This window comes from Cervus elaphus, chromosome 13, assembly GCF_910594005.1.
Source record: "Cervus elaphus chromosome 13, mCerEla1.1, whole genome shotgun sequence".
Lineage (NCBI taxonomy): Eukaryota > Metazoa > Chordata > Mammalia > Artiodactyla > Cervidae > Cervus > Cervus elaphus.
The window spans coordinates 34,591,366-34,611,427 of NC_057827.1; the positions used below are offsets into that span (position 1 = coordinate 34,591,366).

Below are 20,062 nucleotides of genomic sequence, written 5' to 3' on the forward strand. Positions count from 1 at the left end.
GCAAGAATCTGCCTGCAATGCAAGAGATGCAAGAGACTCCAGTTCGAACCTTGAGTCAAGAAGATTCCCTGGAGGAGGGCACGGCAACCCACTCCAGTATCCTTGCCTACAGAATCCCACGTACAGAGAGCCTCAGGAGCCACAGTCCATAGGGTCGCAAAGAGTAGGACACGACTGAAGTGACTGAGCATGCACACAGAGCCCAACGGAACTCTACTCAGTACTATGTAATGACCCATGTGGGAAATGAGTCTAAAAAAGTGGGGATATACGTGTATGTATAATGGATTCACTGTGCTAGACAACAGAAAGTAACACAACATTGTAAATTAACTATACTCCAACTTTAAAGAATAGGGTTTCCCTGGTGGCTCAGTTGGTAAAGAAATCGTCCACAGTGCAGGAGACCTGGGTTCAATCCCTGGGTCTGGAAGATCCCCTAGAAAAGGAAAAGGCAACCCTATCCAGTATTCTTGCCTGGGGGTTACACTCCACATGGTTGCAAAAGGTAGACACAACTTAGCCACTATACCACCATCAATTAAAAAAATAACAACATTGAGCCACTGAATCAAAAAATAATATATGTGACTCCAAACACATGCACACTGACACATCTGAAGCACAAGTTTCAAAATAATACTTACACACATTATGTACAATTTATTCTAATATTTTTTTCTGTTCTTTTCATTAATTTTAAGACATGTCAATGAAAATAAACAGAGTGTAGGATGGAAAAATAAAAGTCATATCCATAAAATTATTAAGGATATGAGAGATTTGAACAGCATATCATAACAAGCCTGATCTAAAGTGTATACATAAAACTCGACATGTGTCAATTAAAGAATCCACAATCTTCTCTTGTAGACACAGACCATTTAAAATTCTGTACATGAATTAGGCTCCAGAGCAAATCTCAGCACTAACAAACTGATATCATGTAGTCCTCAACTTTAAAATATTAGCTTAAAAAAAAATCACTGTGCTAAATAAGCAAATAAAGAAACTAGGTAAGAAAAACCAGAGGATGCTGGTTTGAAAGTCCAAATAAGAAGAAGAAAAAAAAAATAGAGAGAAGAAAAAGACCAATGTGTAAGAAAGAGTAAGTTAAATTTGTAAAGCCTACTTGTTTATTGTCATTGTAGTATTCTAACTATTTTATTAATTTACTTATATATTTCACGCAAGAAAAATATACTGACCACTGATTCAGAGATGAATCAACAATTATTTAAACTGTCATCTACCATGGGCAAGGCAATTTCCTAAATGGTAAGAATGATGGGAGATATTTATTGTAGAATAAAGAAAATGAGTATATATGTGATACAAAATATAAGGCAATAAATTCCACACACTTCTCTGTATAGAGAGGAGATTAATTTTGATGTGTGATGAGATGAGTGATTAGGAAGGAGGCAACCTTGAAATATAAGTAGGATTTGAATATGCATGTACATTTGTGCTCGGTCACAAGTCAAGTTCCACTCTTTGCAACCCTATGAACTATAGTCTTCAAGGCTCCTCTATCCATGGGACTTCCCAGGCAAGTATACTGGAATGAGATGCCAACAGACAGGAAGAAAAGGAAGGGTGAGAAAATGCAAAATGTATCTAACATAAATAGGAAATGGTTCTAGGTAGAACACAGACCAAGGAAGAACAGATCACAAAGATGGTTTGGGGGCAAACAGAAGACATCTCTAAAAGCTATGGCAAAAGGTGAAACTTTATTATATCTGTGGCAGATGGGTAGGTATGAAGGTTGTCACTGAAGTTTTATTTTAGCAGAAGTAGTGATAAGAATTACGGTTCAAGAAAATTGGCTAGGAAACCATTTCTATAGACAAATCAGGGATTAAGAAGGTCTGCTGCTGCTGCTGCTGCTAAGTCGCTTCAGTCGTGACCAATTCTGTGCGACCCCATATACGGCAGTCCACCAGGCTCCACTGTCCCTGGGATTCTCCAGGCAAGAACACTGAACTGGGTTGCCATTGCCTTCTCCCAAGAAGGTATGAGCTAACACAATGATTGTAAGAACACAGAGGGCTAGAAAGATGAGAGACCTACAGCAAAGGCAGAATTATGACCTGACAACCAGACAAGGGATCAATGACAGTTGAAGATGAATCCGTTTTCTCAGTGACAAGTTGGTCGGATTGTCATTGATAGAAATAGGGAATGCAGGAAATAGTATGCGTTGGGATGGGAAATGAGTTTGCCTTTACATATAGGCATTATAGCCTATGGGACTGTATTAGAAACACGGTCCTAAAATTAGAAACATTAAATAAATTAATAATATATTAAATAATTAAATAAAATAAATAAATAAATAAAATTAGAAACATGGTCCTAAAATTGCCTTCTAATACGCAATTATTTTTATAAAATATGATTTTAAACTTATCTGCCATTCAGTCACTACATTTCTTCCTTTTTTCTCAAGGGCCCTTTGGCTCCTCCTGACTTCGCCTTCTTCCAGTATGTTTAAGAGCTCCAGGGTATACCATGCACACTGTACAGCGAGTGCTAATCTCAAAGAACCTCCTGCGATCACGCAACATGGTGACCTTGCTTCCGTCCTAACCATTATGAATCGTGGGGCATGGTTTCAACTCCTCAATTACTACCACTATTAAAGTCTGAAATTAGGAAGAAACCAGATATATTCTTAAGCCTGGCATGAATTCCCAGCAAAGCAGCCCATTCTCTTTCATTAGTCACTCTTTGAAAATAAACTAAAAGTGCATCTATATAAAACACAAAAGCAGAGTGACAACCTAAGTGCCATGGACTAAACATCTGCGTCCCCCCCTTCCCAAAATCATATGTTGAATTTCATAACCCCATATGATGGTATTAGGAGGTAGAGGCTTTGACAGGTGATTAAGTCATGAGGATGGAACCCCTCATGAGTGGGATTCGTGACCTTATGAAAGAGGCTCTAGTGAACTCTCTCTTCCTGCCATGCATGGCATAATCTTCCGTATTTTTCTGAGTATGTTTTATAACCTTTTAAAAAGCAAAAAAAAAAACAAAAACAAAAACAACAACCTTCTTAAGTCAAGGGTAAAACAAAAATAATCTGGCCTGTGGTTTGTAATTTGCTTACATCTAGAGGAAGGTCCTCCTCATTCTATCCTATGTTGTCTCTGCAGTCTGATAGCTGGCTCTTTACCAGCTCTTCCTAACAATAAATCTGCCAGTCAAAAGTTCTACCCAGGTACATCTGCAAACCAGGAAGCAGCCACTCCCCAGAAACCAACCAGGCTGGCACCCTGATCTCAGACTTCTGGCCTTTAGAACTATGAGAAATAAATTTCTGTTTTTCATAAGCCACTCAGTCTATGGTATTTTGCTATAGTAGCCTGAACTAAAACACTAGATTTCTTCCTATTTCAATGACTTTCCATATTTCAATACTCTTTAACTCTTTCTTTCCACTTACTCACTTCAGTATAACAGACATTTAGTATACAGTCAGTTAATTTTACATTTTCTCCTTCTTTTTCTATTTCCTTAGGTCTCCTCTCCACCTTTTCTCTAAGGTTTTTCTGAGAATGAAACATGGAAATGTAAATAAAGAAAATGGTCAGTAAAGAAATTTGAGGAGATAATGGAAATATTCTGTATTTTGTGGTGCTGGTGGTTTCACACGTATAAACATTAGTCAAAATTCATCAGTTATGCACTTACATGAATGTTGTTTATCATACATAGATTATATTTCAGTAAATGGATTTAAAATATAATCTAATGTAAAGCATCTGGAAGGTGAGAAATAATTGCTAATTTGTTCCTCTATGCCCTTCTTTTTTCACCTAAGAGGAAAAAAATACCTATTTTTAAAAATAGTCAGTCACTATTCCCTCCATGAAAACTTCTAAAAACTTCCTGAGATAATTATAAGGTTATTTCTCTGTCTCTCCTCCTCCACACTAAATCCCAACATCCTTCTCTTTTTCTGAAAATTGCATTTTCCTATTCCTTTATTTAAAAATATCTCTCATTTCAGTTAAATAACAAAAACAGAGTAATTGACACACATGCTACAAAATAGCTTTGGATGTCAGCTCTGCTAAAATCTATGAACATTGCTGGTAGTACTATGTTGTTAGTTCACATATTAAAAGAGGTTTATTATACCCCCCTTTAATCCTATTCATCCAAACTCACATGAATTCAGCTATACAAGTACTCTTTTCAAGCCTTTTATTAATCACTGGCTATAACTATACTCCCAAAGTGAATCATATTCTTTTAAAACAATAAAAGCTAAGACCCTTTCTTTTCAAAATTTGCTCCCACCGTTAGAAAAACTTAACTCTTCATTTTAATATATCAAATGAAGTCTTGGTACCAACACAGTTATCATGAATTTATATATTCTAAATCAAAGCAAAATATCGCATGGTATGTTTTCTTACATTAGTGAATTCTCTAGCTGTTTTGCCAGAATACTAAGTATAGACTGTCTTCCCTAATTTGCTAAAATTGTAGAGAGTTTACTAAAATGGATTATTAAAAAAATACTAATAGACTTGAAACTACCACTACAATTTTCAAAATAAATGCTTTTGGGATGATTTGCCACTTTGCTTTGTTTTTTAAAACCATATCTTTTCTATATAAATATAAAGTGTTCCTCACCCTTTTTCATCTCACTCTTTATTCAATATTTATCACTTCTTAAAGAAGTGAGTAGATAATGAAAAATAAAATTACCCTCTCCCCAGTCCATTTTACTCACCTACAAAACGGGCTGGGAATAGTAGGTATCACATAACAAAGTCCTCCATTCAGGCAGAATGACCTGTGACTAGGACCACAGGGCTCTTCATGATCTAAAACATATACACAAATAAAAGACAAATTATCGTTTTTCTAATAAAATAAGGAAAAGGACTAAGTATCTTAGATTGAAGTAGTAATTCTAAAAATTAGAGTAAAATAAAGAACTGTTTATTAAAATGAAGGACTTAGTTTTATTCCTTATTTGATAAGCAGGGAATTCTATCTCTTTGAGGGAAAGAAACTAATCTGTCTTAAGGATATGGCCATTAATTACAATAGAGTTAAAAACTGTATTGCAGAAATAGGGACTGTCTCTAATATATGAAGGGCTTCCCTGGTGGCTCAGTGGTGAAGAATCCATCTGCCAACACAGGAGTCACGGGTCTGATCCCTGAGTTGGGAAGACCCCCTGGAGAAAAACAAAATGGCAGCCCACTCCAGTATTGTTGCCTAGGAAATTCCTTGGGCAGAGAAGCCGGGTGGGCTACAGTCCACGGGTTCAGGGAAGAGGTGGACACAGCTTAGCGACTGAACAATATAGTAGATTAAAAGGAGAAGACCAGTATCTTAAAATAAATAGTGGCTTTTCTCATCTAGTACAGCTTTGCTAACAGTTCTGTCCCAATAGTATATTTAGATTCCTATCTTTCCTTTAAGGTCTCAGATACATTAAAGTCTGAAATTGCTGTGGGAAAAAATTTTAGATTATTAAATAAATTCTGATGTTCAAAATCATCTTTAAGTATTTCTATATATGACAATTTTAACATCAAAAAACAAAAATATCTTAATAGGTTTTGATTTGCAAGGGGACTTTAGGTAATAGCTAGTAACTAGAAAGACATATTTAAAGTCTTCAGTAAAACTGAAAACAGTAATACCATCATATGGGATACAGCAAAAATTTTTGGAATATTAAGAAAATAAATCTCCGTATCTCTCTTCCTTTCTCTCCTCTTTCTCCCTCCTTTCTTCCTTCCTTATCTTTGACCTTTCCATTATGCATCTTTCTCTGCCTTCCCTTTTTCTCTTGGTACCTATCCCTCCCTTCCAGACTCTAGCTCCTCACTCACTCTTAGAAAAAAAATCCTCCCAAAACCATTAGACAGAAAAATTTAGAAACAAACATAGGAGAAGTTATAATGTTATGTGTATAATAAGTTATATATACTATATACTTTAAATATGTCTTTATAATTACTCATTGAGTTATACTACTATAGACTACTATTTATGATTAGAAAAGTCAATTGCTGAATGCTTTATCTTTTGATCCTGAAGGGGGAATTATTTAATACATTGCTTTAAAATTGAACTTTGTTGGTTCCTGATCATTTCTGTGCAGAAAGTGATGTAGAATCTTATGTGAAGAAGAAAATGGCATTGTTCCAATTTGGCATTTTAAAAAATAGCGCACTAATTTTAAAAAAGTTATTTAGCATTTATTTGCCACTAAGATATTAATACCCTTAAGATATAATTACTATCAAACCAGATGTCTTCACTGTCAGAATTTGAACTTTGCTTTTATTTTAAATTGTTTCACCCTTACATTACAATTATAAAAATATAAAAATGTAAAGAGGAAAACAGAATTTACAAAAAACTTAAGTGGAAAAAAGGAAAGTAAACCAACCAGAACTAATCTTCTAATTTTTTTCTTTTTTACACAATGTTATGCTTCTTTACTAAAGGAACCCAGTCCTGAATATTCATTGGAAGCACTGATGCTGAAGCAGAAGCTCTAATACTTTGGCAACATGATATGAAGAACTGACTTATTGGAAAAGACCCTGATGCTGGGAAAGATTGAAGGCGGGAGGAGAAGGCGACGACAGAGGATGAGATGGTTGGACGGCATCACCGACGCAATGGACATGAGTTTGAGCAAACTCTGAGAGTTGGTGATGGACAGGGAAGCCTGGCATGCTACAGTCCATGGGTCACAAAGGGTTGGACACGACTGAGCGACTGAACTGAACTGATGCTTCTTTACAACAAAACAACTTTTTCTTTTTTTCAAAACAACTTTTTATGAAATAATTCTTAAAATTTTCCAGGAATAATTTGGCTAACAAATAAAATCTCAGTTGACATTACATTATGTTAGAATTATGGACATCATCACATGCAGTTTTCATTGAAGGTGGAGTGTCAACTTTATCACAGAATGCTTCCTGTAGCTGAAATTAATGTCCTTGTTTTTAATAGGATCACAACCAGTTATGACTCAACATCTGGGATTTTATCAGTAAGGAATACTCATCTAACCTGAATCACTATCTCTGAATCTATTTGTATTCTGATTTCATTTACTTATTTGTAAAGTTGATAGCAGATTTAGAGTACACCAGAATTAGTCTGTAAAATGTGATAAAATGTAGGTCTAAATAAAATAGTTCCATGTTATAAAGCAAGGTCTTTCAAAACCAAGGTATTTCATATTTCTAGGATAATTGTGGGTGGGAAAAATACAGTCTTATGTTGATATAAATTTCTTTTTTGTTTATATTTCTATGATATAAATTTTTTGACACACACTGACAAAAGTATAAACTTACAAGAAATTACCTGTTGTCATCTTAACTTCTAAATAGTTTCATTCTTGGTCGAAAGTTTAGGGTTGAAAAACAGCACCTAAAATTAATAATTCAGGAAAAATTATCCTCTTTTGATAGCATTACAAAATTTCAAATATTGTAACAATAATATTCTTTTAAATGATGAAAATAATTAAGCATTTATAGGCTAGGGACAAAATTCTTTGGTTAGAGCATCTATATTTTTAGATACTTATCATATATATCAGTAAAAAAATATGAACAGGTAAAACTAAAGGATCAATAAACAGTATAAATGCACTAGATACAAATCACTGCCTAAGTAATATAATGCAATCTTAAATCTCTCTCTGAAGAAAAGTCTAATGTTTTACTTTTAATGAAAGTGAAAGTCACTCAGTCATGTCTGATTCTTTGTGACCCCATGGACTATACAGTCCATGCAATTCTCCAGGTGAGATTACTGGAGTGGGCCGTGTCCTCCACCAGGGGATCTTCCTAACCCTGGGATCAAACCCAGGTCTCCCGCATTGCAGACAGTATCTTTATCGGTTGAACCACAAGGGAAGCCCAAGAATACTGGAGTGGGTAGCCTATCCCTTCTCCAGCAGATCTTCCCAACCCAAGAATCGAACAGGGGTCTCTTGCATTGCAGGTGGATTTTTTTTACCTACTGAGCTATCAGGGAAGCCCAATAAACCTTGTTAATTTAGTAGTATACCATATGAGATTCTATATGAAAAATACTAGTCTATAAGCAAAAATGAATGACTTGAAATTGACATTTTAACTTTCTCATAAAGCCTATTTCTAATTTGACTTTTCAAAAGAACAAGTTTCAATTTTTAAGTTTATTAAAAATCACCAAAAGGTTTGCATTTCTACAGAACTTTAAAAATTTTTTATAAAAGTACTTTTAAATTTATTGTAGATTACATATTACATTTACCAATCTACATGTACCTTTCTTTTGAAAAATGTCTAGTGTCTGGCAAAACAAAGGAGCTATGTATTAAGTTATCTGCTATAACAGAAACAAAGGAATTCCAAAAGACATTTGAAAAGATGATAGATTTATACTTACATTATGATTATATGCTCTCATTTTCATTTTATAAAAGAGACTTACTCCTGACTTAAGGAAAAAGACTTTTGTAACAGAAATCTCAGTCAACAACTTCCTATTAACATAGGTGTAATAAGCAAGATCTTCTCTCAAAGCAAGTCACTCATAAACGGACAAGCAGTGAGAGAGAGAAAGACAGAAATTAAGCCTATTTAATTTGAAATAATCACTGGTTCATTGTATGAGTTTTTCTAAAGAAACAGGCTTACCTCAATAACAATTTACATTCATACAGACAATAAATTTTGTTGGATAGGCAGCATTTCAAAAGTTTTTGAATAATGCAGTCTGCAGCAGCTGTGCCTTGCCCTTTATAATCCGTCAAAAATCTGATTTATATAGCTGCGGTGCCCAGTGTGGGTGCAGCTGAGAAAGACCAGGGTGTGCAGAGAGGTCAGGTACCAGCCAAGGGAACCAGCCCTTTCAGTCCACATGTTCAGAGTTACAAATGGAGCAGAATTTTATTTAGAAAAGAAGTTGTTCTAAGCTGCCTTCTCAAATCACTTTCCAATATTTTCAAGTGATTAAGCCATATTCATTTGGCTCCTAACTTATCTTTGTATGGCTGAATAATTCCATCGTGGTATATAACTTTGTGAAGAAAAGGAATTTTAACACGGAGTTAGTGGACAAGTATTCCACGGATTTTTTTTTGGTCTGACCCAAACAATTTATTTTTAGCATAAACATATAACATCAATATGAGATGTCTAACTAAAGCAAGCACCATCAACAAGACCAAGATGGCATCTCCCTTCTAAGATTTAGGTTTTGCCCAGAATTCTTCATATAGGTAACAGCCCATACCAAGAGTCACAACAAAGCCTTGGGCTGCCACATGCATGTGGAGCAGGTGAACAGACATTTTGGTACTTCCCCTGCTCTTCAATCTATATAATCCATATGCAACAATTGCTGCAAAACCTGCCATTCCAGTGGGGACAAATGGTGCCTCTAGCTTTTCAGATAAGTTTAGATCCCTGATCTTCATCATATGAAGAAAGAGAAACATCTGTGTCGCTTGACATAGTGATTGAAGAATCTTCAGACAACTACAAGACGTTTCAGGTTCCCACTGGCTTCTGACCCCACTCCTGCACCCGCCCTCCATGGATTTTTTTTAAATAATTAATTTAATTGGAGGCTAATTACTTTTACAATATTGTGGTGGTTTTTGCCATACATTGACATGAATCAGCCACAGGTGTACATGTGTCCCCCGGTTCCAAAGCCCACTCCCACCTCCCTCCCCATCCCATCCCTCTGGGTTGTCCCAGTGTACTGGTTTTGAGTGCCCTGTTTCATGCATCGAACTTGGACTGGTCATCTATCTCAAATATGGCAATATTCATGTTTCAATGCTATTCTCTCAAATCATCCCACCCTCACCTTCTCCCACAGAGTCCAAAAGTCTGTTCTTTTTATCTGTGTCTCTTTTGTTGTCTCATATACAGGGTCGGCGTTACCATCTTTCTAAATTCCAAATATATGCATTAATATACTGTACTGGTGTTTTTCTTTCTGACTTACTTCACTCTATATAATAGGCTCCAGTTTCATCCATCTTATTAGAACTGACTCAAATGTGCTCTTTTTAATAGCTGAGTAACATTCCATTTCCATAGGGTTTTTTAAAAAAGGAATTTCCTTACAAAATATACAACATTTACATAAATAATGCTTTGAAGTACTGAGAAAATTAAAAGAAGGTAACAGTTACAATACAGCGTACATATATGTTCAGTTTGAAGTGAATAAGCACTGAACATGACTAATACTGATGGCAATATAACTATCTGCAAACTATAACAAAGCTGTAATATATGCATTAAGGAAAGTTATAAGGTTTAAAATAGTAAATAACTTAATAAAGTAAAGCATAATTTTGTTTAAAATTGAAGTACAGAGTTCTTTAGCAAGTAACCATCTAAAGTGTGCCAACCATTCAGATGGTTTTCTTTTCTAAAACAACTCAGACATGACTACTTGTTTGATGTAAAATGTAGAAACTAGTACATTTGCTCTTTTAAGAAAATATTTAAATAAACTCATAATCCATATTATGAGAAAAACTCTTTACATTACTAAATACTATCTCCCACATTCAAAGGTAACTTTTACATATTACAATCTTATATACACACACATGCAAACATATATATACACATACAGAAAATTTTGTTAGCTTACAATGTCTGGATTTTAAAATGACATTTTTTTTAAAAAATTAGTAAATTTGATTTGAACTATGGAAATATATTGCTGTCCACTAACATGAAAATGACTACTAAGTTGTATGTGAGAGATAATAATCTATGAGTACCTTCAGGATGTTCAAGATGCTACTTATTAAGAGACCTATCATAGCAGTTTTAGTATTAATAATTTTTCACACAATACAAATAAATTTAACCTTTGAGGCTACATGATTCTAAAGAAGAAGGCTTAACATTTTCAAGTTAACTTTCACTCTAAATAAAAGCCATGATCTTTACAAATAATGTGTTCATGCATCTATCAGTAAATATGTGCTAAGTGACCTGCTATCATTAACAAATGATAGAAACATAAACAATAGCAAGTAATTACAAAAATGTTTTAGGCTGACAATGCAATTCAACCTAATATATTTTCACAGACACCTATTTATGTCACTATATTAACACACACAGAAACAAAGCTTAACTATTAAGGAGAATCAGAGAAAGATTCTGAGAGGGAGTTTCATTTGTGCTGAGCCCTGAAGAATGAGTAAGAGTTTGTTGTTTTCCGATAGAGGTAACAGCATGTTCAAAGGCACAGAAGAAAGAAAATCCTAATGTATTCAGATAACAGCAGATAGATTACAGGTCATGATGTGTTCAGGGTGTGTATGTGATTTTTATAAGAGGAGAGGATGGTGAGGGAAGGAATGGCAAGAACAAGCCTTGTAAAATAAGGAGGCTTCAGACAGTGGACTTTATCTAAAGGGCAATGGGGCTTCTTGGAAAGGTTTTTATTAGCAAAGAAGGGGCATGACCACACCTACATTTTAGAAAATTCATTCTGATAATGGTGTAGAAAATAGACTGCAATCTACAGAGGAACTGCTATCAGAGAAAACCATTTGGAGGCCATTTTAATAATCAAAAATAGTGAAGAAATAAAGTAATGGGAATGAGCATAAAGGAGAGAATTAAAGATATACTAAATAGGTATACTCACAGAATGGGAGAGCAGGGTACAAAAAGAAAAATCAAGGCTAACCTTCAAGTACACATTGTGATGTGCTCAGTCATGTCCCACTCTTTGTGACTCCAGGGACTGCAGCCTGCCAGGCTCCTCTGTCCATGGGGATTCTCCAGGCAAGAATACTGGAGTGGGTTGTCATGCCATCCTCCAGGCAAGTACCCATTAGGGAAACATATATGAAAACCACAAAGAGATGGGACCTCCCTGGTGGTCCAGTTAAGAATCTGTATTCTAATGCAGTGGACAAAGGTTCAATCACCAGTTAGGGAACTAAGATCCCACATGTCAGGAAGCAACTAAGCCTGCGTGTGGCAACTACAGAGCCCATGCACTCCAGAGCCAGCACACGTCCCAACTAGAGAGAAGCCCCTCTGCTGCAACAAAAGATCCCACATGCCACAACAGCCAAAAATAAATAAACAAAAATACTTTTTAAAATCTACAATGAGGCACCATTTCACACCTTACTAGAATGTCTATAATAAAAATGGCAAACAATAACAAAGAGAGACTAGATCTCTCATACATTGCTAGTGGGACTATAAAATGGTACAGTCTTTTAGAAAATAATTTTATAGCTTCTTAAAAAGTTAAAATATAAATTTTCCATGCGTGCATGCTAAGTTGCTTCAGTTGTGTCCAATTTTGTACGACCCCATGGCCTGTAGCCCACCAGGCTCCTCTGTCCATGGGATTCTCCAGGCAAGAATAATGGAGTGGGTTGCCATGCCCTCCTCCAGGGAATCTTCCCAACTCAAGAGATTGAACCTGGGTCTCTTACATCTCCTGCATTGGCAGGCAGGTTCTTTAGCACTAGTGCCACCTAGGAAGCCCAAATTTGTCATAAATGAATCCAAGAGATATGGAAATATGGATTCACACAAAGATAAGACCATAACGTTTAGAACATTATTCATAATACCCCAAACTAGAAAACAACTCAAATGTCCATCAACTGATAAACAGATAAACAAAATGTGGTACAGCCACACAATGAAATACTATTCAGCAGTAAAAAGGAATGGAGTATTGGTACATGAATTTCAAAAACACACTAAGTGAAAGAAGCCAGTCACAAAAACCACATATTGTATGATTCCATTTATGTGAAATCTTTAGAAAAGGCAAATCAAAAGAGATAGGAATAGATTAATAATTACTTGGGACTGGGGCTGGGAAAAGGAAATGATACAAATGAACATAGAGGGTCTTTTTAGAATGATGGAAATATTCTAGAATTGGATTGTTGAGGCAGTTGCAAATTTGATAAGCATCATTGATCGGGCTAAAAAATAGGTGAATTTTATGGTATATAAATTATGTTTCAATAAAGCTGTTAAAATAAAAAAGGAATACTGAAACAGAGTTCATGGGTAAGATAATGATTTCTACTTGGACATGTTAAATTTAAAGTGCTACTGGGACATAAAGAAGGAATTGCCTGAATATGCAAATCTTACATGCAGGATAACAATCAACTTAGAGATACAGGCAGTTCCTGAAGTCATTTATGCGAGTGAACTAGCTCACAGTGTGCATGTGTTGGGTGAGACAGAGGCTATGGACTGATCTCTGAAAAATACCAACATTTAACATTCGAAGAAGGAGCCTGTTAAGAAATTATCAGAGAAACAAGAAAAGAACAAACATGACCAATGGCAAGCTCTTCTTCCACAATTCAAAATGCTTATCCCTTCTATTTCTAAATTTAGCACTTTAGTCAACATCTAACCCCCAGCAATGGAAGATGAGGCTTCAGCTGTCTTACACTACCCTCTACCTCTTTGATTTGAATCTTTGATAAGTTACACTGTCTCTATTTCTTCTCTTGGTTACATCTGCAATTTTAAATAACATACTCATACTTCTATGTCCTCATTAATGAACTTGAGTCAATTCACAGACCGGCTTCTTAACTTTACAGCTAACTTGGCTTCCAACTTTTCTCTCCCCTCTTCCTCTTTCTGCCTCGGTAGCTTTATCTTGACTCCTACATCATGAAGGATTTTAACATTTACATTCTCATCTGTGACCCTAACAAAGTGTTTCATAACTTTGCCTCTAGATGTAAAAGTTGAAAACCAATAAACTACAGTTTTATCAATATTACTATAAATAGTAGTCACAGCAGATCCATGCTGTGTGAATATTTCCTTCTCTTGTTTCAAGGCCACAATACTTGGGCTATTCATAAAATAATATTCCCAACAGCAAGATAAAATAGATTCTCTTCAACTCCAGATTGATTAAAATCATGCTGCATTTGAATATGTATTTTATTTGTACCTTGTTTTTCTTACACAGCTTGAGAGCTTGAGAGTTGACTTCTTTTTGGTGGGCGGGAGGGACAACTGAAGAATACTGTGCTTTATCATAACATCTCAAATATTCAGCTGCTTTTTTTGTAGTATAGGGATTTATTTATACCAATAGCACATGATCCAGCATAAAATCAAATCTATTGAAATGTTTACTCTGTGACTTCCTAATAATTCAGGGACAGGGCTACATCATCTAATCCTTCACACACCAGAAGTCCAAGGTAGGAATTTCTTAAACCACAGGTACATGACTGCACAGAGTCTACACCAGTGCACTGCTGGTGCTCAGTCCTGAGTGACCCTGGTTGTCCTCCAATGGGTCTTTCAAGAACTGTGCTCTGGAAGTCAGCATCAGTGACAATGGGGTCTGTACCCGGGAGCCTGGCCATGGTCTCCAGGTCCTGGTAATGCCAGTGGTTCTGTCTGGATTATTCTTGGAGACAAAGGACTTCCTGGTTTCTGTCAGCCTCAGCATCACAACTAGGCCCACTTTTCCCTCAATCTGAACTTTATACCATGTTTCAGGACGCACTTTATTCCTGGGCACGAACACCCTGTTTAGCAGAACGGTAATCCCCAGGTCAGCACAGTGAAAGGGGGTGACAGGGCAGGCACCAGTAAACAAAGGGAACCAGTAGGCCAGCCTCCGGGCACGGTCCACCACGGTCCGAGACATCGCGTACAGCAACTTGGAGGTCAAAGTGCCTCCTGACTTTCACTGGCCTGTACTCCAGGTGTTCCGGTTCCACTGGATCTGCTGGCAGAGAAATGGGCTTGGTAATCACTCTAGACTCTAGCTCTGCCATCAACTTTAGCTTCCACTTCCGACACTGGACTTGCCATGTCCCTGGACTGAAGGTAGTAACAGGAATGAGAAGCAGAAACCACTAGAGAAAGGAGCCGTCTTCTGTTTCTGTGGCAGTTGCTTTGGCTTAAGAGCTGCCACACCTGTTGGGCCTCGAGGCCAGTCCTTAGGAGGAACATGCAAACTTGTGATTAGTTATGCTTTCCTTTAGGATCCCAGACCCCTGGGTTTCAGTTTGGGGTTGGCTCCGCATTAGCCCAAGGAGGCACAGGAAGTTACTGCATGTCCAACGTCAAGTGTGTAATCCCAGAGTGCAGGAGGAGTCAGTCATGGGGCTGTCACGAGGACAGAATTCTCATCAGAGTAGGCATGCAACCAGGGCCTGATGGCCTGATTCAGAGGCTCAGGCAGCAGCCCCAGGGCATACTGCAATGCCCGTACCCACCCACCCACCCTCCTGGGCCAAGTGGAAGGCAGGGACAGAGCAGTTTTTCCCAGGTGGATAGGGCACACCTGGATGAGTCCTTACCTGGGCCCAGGGCTACCTCAAGGATGCTCCTCCTGGCGGTTGGCCTGGTGCCCACTCCACACAGCCCCAGCCCCGAGGCCTGCAGCCCCAGCTCGCAAATACTCAAGTTTCTTAATCGTACTGTTTATTGCATGTAGTCTTCTTCCATTGTTAGACATCCCTTCCAACACTCTATCTCTTGCTCAAATCTGGAACTACTACCAAATTCAGCATAATAATAATAACTACTGCTTTTTTTAACTTTTTTTTTTTTTTTTACTGAAGTATAGGTGATTTACAGTGTTCCAGGTATACAGGAAAGTGATTCGGCTACACATATGTCTCTATTCTTTTAAAAATTTTTTCCATTATAGATTATTATAAACTATTGAATACAGTTCCCTGTGTTATATAGTAGGTCCTTGTTATTTATTTATATATAGCAGTCTGTATTTGTTAATCCCAAACTCCAAATTTATCCTTCCGCTTTTCCCCTTTGGTAACCATAAGCTTGTTTTCTATGTCTGTGAAGTCTATTTCTGTTTTGTAAATAAGTTCATTTGCATCATTTTTTAAATAGTTGGATTATTTTAATAATTTTTATTTATTTATTTCATTTTTGGTTGCACTGGGTCTTCATTACTGCACGTGGCCTTCCTCCAGCTGTGGAGAGCAGGGGGCTCTACTCTCTAGTTGTAGTGTGCGGGCTTCTCACTGCAGTCACTTCTCTCATTTCGGAGCATGGGCTCTAGGCACACGGGTTGTAGCATGCAGGCCACAGAGCAAAGGCTCAGTAGCTCTGGGGCACAGGCTTGGCGCTCTGCAGCAGGTGAAAACCTCCCAGACTAGGGATCAAACCCATGTCCCCTGCACTGGCAGGCAGACTCTCATCCGCTGTACCACCAGTGAAATCCTCATGTTTTTAGATTCCATATATAAGTGATTTCACTAAAACCATATGCAAAAATAAACTCAAAATGGATCAAAGACCTAAATGTAAGACTGGACACTATAAAACTCCGAGACGAAAACACAGTCAGGACATTCTTTGATATAAATTGAAGCAATTATTTTTTTGGATCTACCTCCTTGAGTAATGAAAACAAAAACAAAAATAAACAAATGAGACCTAATTAAACTTAAAATCTTTTGCACAGCAAAGGAAACTGTAAACAAAATGAAAAGACAATCTATAGAATGGGAGAAAATATTTGTAAATGATGCAACCAACAGGGATTAATTTCCAAAATACACAAATAGCTCATAGAGCTCGATAGTAAAAAAAAAAAAAAAAAGAAGAAAAATTAAAAAGATTGGCACAAGACCTAAAGAGACATTTCTCCAAAGAGAACATACAGATGGCAAACAACACATGAAAAGATGTTCAACATCACTAATTATTAGAGAAATGCAAGTCAAAACCACAATAAGATATCACCTTACACTGGTCAGAATGGCCATCATTAAAAAGTCTACAAATAATAAATGCTGGAGAGGGTGTGGAGGAAAGGTAACTGTCCTACACTTTTGCTAAGAATATAAATTGGTGGTGGTGCTGCTGCTGCTAAGTCACTTCAGTCATGTCTGACTCTGTGCAACCCCATAGACGGCAGCCCACCAGGCTCCTCCGTCCCTGGGATTCTCCAGGCAAGAATACTGGAGTGGGTTGCCATTCCCTTCTCCAATGCATGCATGCATGCTAAGTTGCTTCAGTTGTGTCCAACTCTGTGTGACCCTATGGACAGCAGCCCACGAGGCTACTCTGGTGAGAATCCCTGGGATTCTCTAGGTAAGAATACTGGAGTGGGTTACCATTTCCTTCTCCGATAAATTGGTGCCGCTACTATGAAAAATAGTATGACGGTTCCTCAAAACTAAAAATAGATTTACCATATTTTTGGCAATCCCACTTCTGGGAATGTATACAGAGAAAACCATACTGCAAAAATACATGCACCCCAATGTTCACAGCAGCATTATTTACAATAGCCAAGACATGGAAGCAACATAGATGTCCATCAATAGATGTATGGATGAAGAAGATGTGGTACATATACACAATGGAATACTAGTCAGCCATAAAAAAAGAATGAAACAATGCCATCTGTCGCAACATGGATCATACTAAGTGAAATAAGTCAGACAAATATGTGATATCACTTGTATGTGGAATCTAAAAAAGATCCAAATGAACTTTTTACAGAACAGATTCATATATACAGAAAACAAACTTATGGTGACCAAAGGGGAAAGGTGGGGGCAATAAACCAAGAGTTTGAGATGAGCAGATACAATCCACTATAAATAAAATAGACAAACAATAGTCAATACTGTATAATAAGCCATAATGGAAAAGAATTCAAAAATAAAATAAAAATAGTGGCCTAAAGTTGGCATGTCTCTTTTCTTCCTGGAAACAAGCACACTCCTTTGATGATGGCTCAGATGGTAAAGAATATGCCTGCAATGCATGAGACTCAGGTGTGATCCTTGGGTAGGGAAGATCCCCTGCAGTAGGGAATGGCTACCCACACCACCGGGTTTCCCAGGTGGCAGTAACTGGTAAAGGACCTGCCTACCAATGCAGGAGACATAAGAGATGCGATTCAATCCCTGGGTTAGGAAGAGTCCCTGGAGGAGGAAACAGCAACCCACTCCCGCATTCTTGCCTGGAGAATCCCCATGGACAGAGGAGCCTGACAGGCTACAATGCATGAAGTCACAGTCGGACATGACTGAGTGACTAACACTTCAATTGCTTCAACAGCAAATTTTGAAATCAGGTAGTCTAAGTCCTCCAAGTTTGTTCCTTTTCTAGATTGTTTCAGCTATTCTAAGTCCTCTGCCTTTCTATATAAATTCTAGAATTAGCTTACCAATTACTATTTTTAAAATGCTGGTGGGATACTGATAGTGAATGTGCTTAATCTATAGATCAAGAACTATACACTTAGAACAAACCCATATTATTTTGACAAAAGTATGAAGGTAATTCAGTGAGGAAAAGGTAGTCTTTTCAACAAATGGTGCTGGAATATTTGAATATCCATGTGCAAAACCCAGAATTATACCTTTACCTTGTAGCATACAGAAAAACTAACTCAAAATACATCACAAACCTAAATGTAACAGCTAAACTATAAAACTTCTAAAAGAAAATCTTTGTGACTTTGGGTTCACTTCAGTTCAGTCGTGTCCAACTCTTTGCAACCCCATGAATCGCAGCATGCCAGGCCTCCCTGTCCATCACCAACTCCCAGAGTTTACTCAAACTCATGTCCATCAAGTCGGTGATGTCATCCAACCATCTCATCCTCTGTCGTCCCCTTCTCCTCCTGCCCCTAATCCCTCTCAGCATCAGGGTCTTTTCCAATGAGTCAACTCTTCACATGAGGTGACCAAAGTACTGGAGTTTCAGCTTCAACACCAGTCCTTCCAATAAACACCCAGGACTGATCTTCAGGATGGACTGGTTGGATCTCCTTGCAGTCCAACAGACTCTCAAGAGTCTTCTCCAACACCACAGTTCAAAAGCATCAATTCTTCAGTGCTCAGTTTTCTTCACCGTTGAACTCTCACATCCATACATGACCACTGGAAAAACCACAGCCTTGACTAGACAGACCTTTGTTGGCAAAGTAATGTCTCTGCTTTTTAATATGCTATCTAGGTTGGTCATAACTTTCCTTCCAAGGAGTAAGCGTCTTTTAATTTCATGGCTACAATCACCATCTGCAGTGATTTTGGAGCCCCAAAAAATAAAGTCTGACACTGTTTCCACTGTCTCCCCATCTATTTCCCATGAAGTGACGGGACCAGATGCCATGATCTTAGTTTTCTGAATGTTAAGCTTTAGGTCAACTTTTTCACTCTCCTCTTTCACTTTCATCAAGAGGCTTTTTAGTTAGCAAAGATTTCTTAAATATGACAGCAAGAGGACAGTTCATAAAAGAAAAAGTTGACAAACTAGACTATCAAAGTTTAACTTTTTCAATCAAAAAAATGAAAAGGCAAGCCACAAAATGGAAGAACATATTTACAAAAAACAAATCGTATATCTCATTAAAGACTTGTATCCAGACAATATAAAGAACTCTTATAAATGAAAGGAAGACAACCCAATTAAAAAATGGGCACTCATTTTTTTTCAACTTAGTGAAACTGAAATTAAAACCTCAACAAGATACTACTACTATCTACTAGAATAACTATAATAAAAAATACTGACAATATAGTTTTGGCAAGGATGTAGAGAAACTGGAAGCCTCATACAGAACTGGTGGAAATGTAAAATGGTATGGCCACTTTGGAAAAGTGTGGCCGTTTCTTAAAAACATCAACATACATTTATCATAAAACCCAGAAATCCAAATCTGCCTAAAAGAAATGAAAACATATGTCCACTCAAAAGATTTGTACACAAATATTCATAGCAGATTTTTTTTTAATTTAGACACTTTGGATAAACCAAAAATGAAAAAAATTCTACTAAAAAAGTGGCATTAGAGTATGAATGGAAAGTACCTGAAGAATGAACGCAAAAAAGGAAAATAATTCTAGCTGTAAAAAGGAATTAAGGGCCAAGAAAGTTGTGAATATGGTGGCAAATCTAAATAAACACTATATAAAAAGTAGAAATGTCCTTTGGGTTCAGCTGGTAAAGAATCTGCCTGCAATGCAGGAGACCCTGGTTCGATTCCTGGGTCA

At 37.1% G+C, this 20,062-nt stretch overlaps 1 protein-coding gene and 2 pseudogenes across 11 annotated transcripts in view; all 3 read right to left on the reverse strand.

Moving 5' to 3' along the window:
* Positions 1–20,062, reverse strand: part of NRG4 (neuregulin 4) — a 102,020-nt gene that overhangs the window by 58,600 nt on the left and 23,358 nt on the right. For 9 of the 11 annotated variants that reach the window (XM_043921857.1, XM_043921856.1, XM_043921854.1 and 6 more), the window contains 2 exons: positions 7,375–7,440; positions 4,760–4,853 (listed from right to left, as the gene is read on the reverse strand). In XM_043921857.1, coding sequence (XP_043777792.1) covers positions 4,760–4,853; positions 7,375–7,384 — 104 coding nt within the window. In that variant the 5' untranslated portion in view covers positions 7,385–7,440. Of the gene's footprint in view, positions 1–4,759; positions 4,854–7,374; positions 7,441–8,699; positions 8,801–11,736; positions 11,807–20,062 lie in introns of those variants that run through there. The other 2 variants (XM_043921861.1, XM_043921852.1) reach the window with 2 other exon arrangements.
* On the reverse strand, positions 9,248–9,552 carry LOC122706396 (annotated as a pseudogene).
* LOC122706397 overlaps positions 14,207–20,062 on the reverse strand; it is a 29,140-nt pseudogene continuing 23,284 nt past the window's right edge.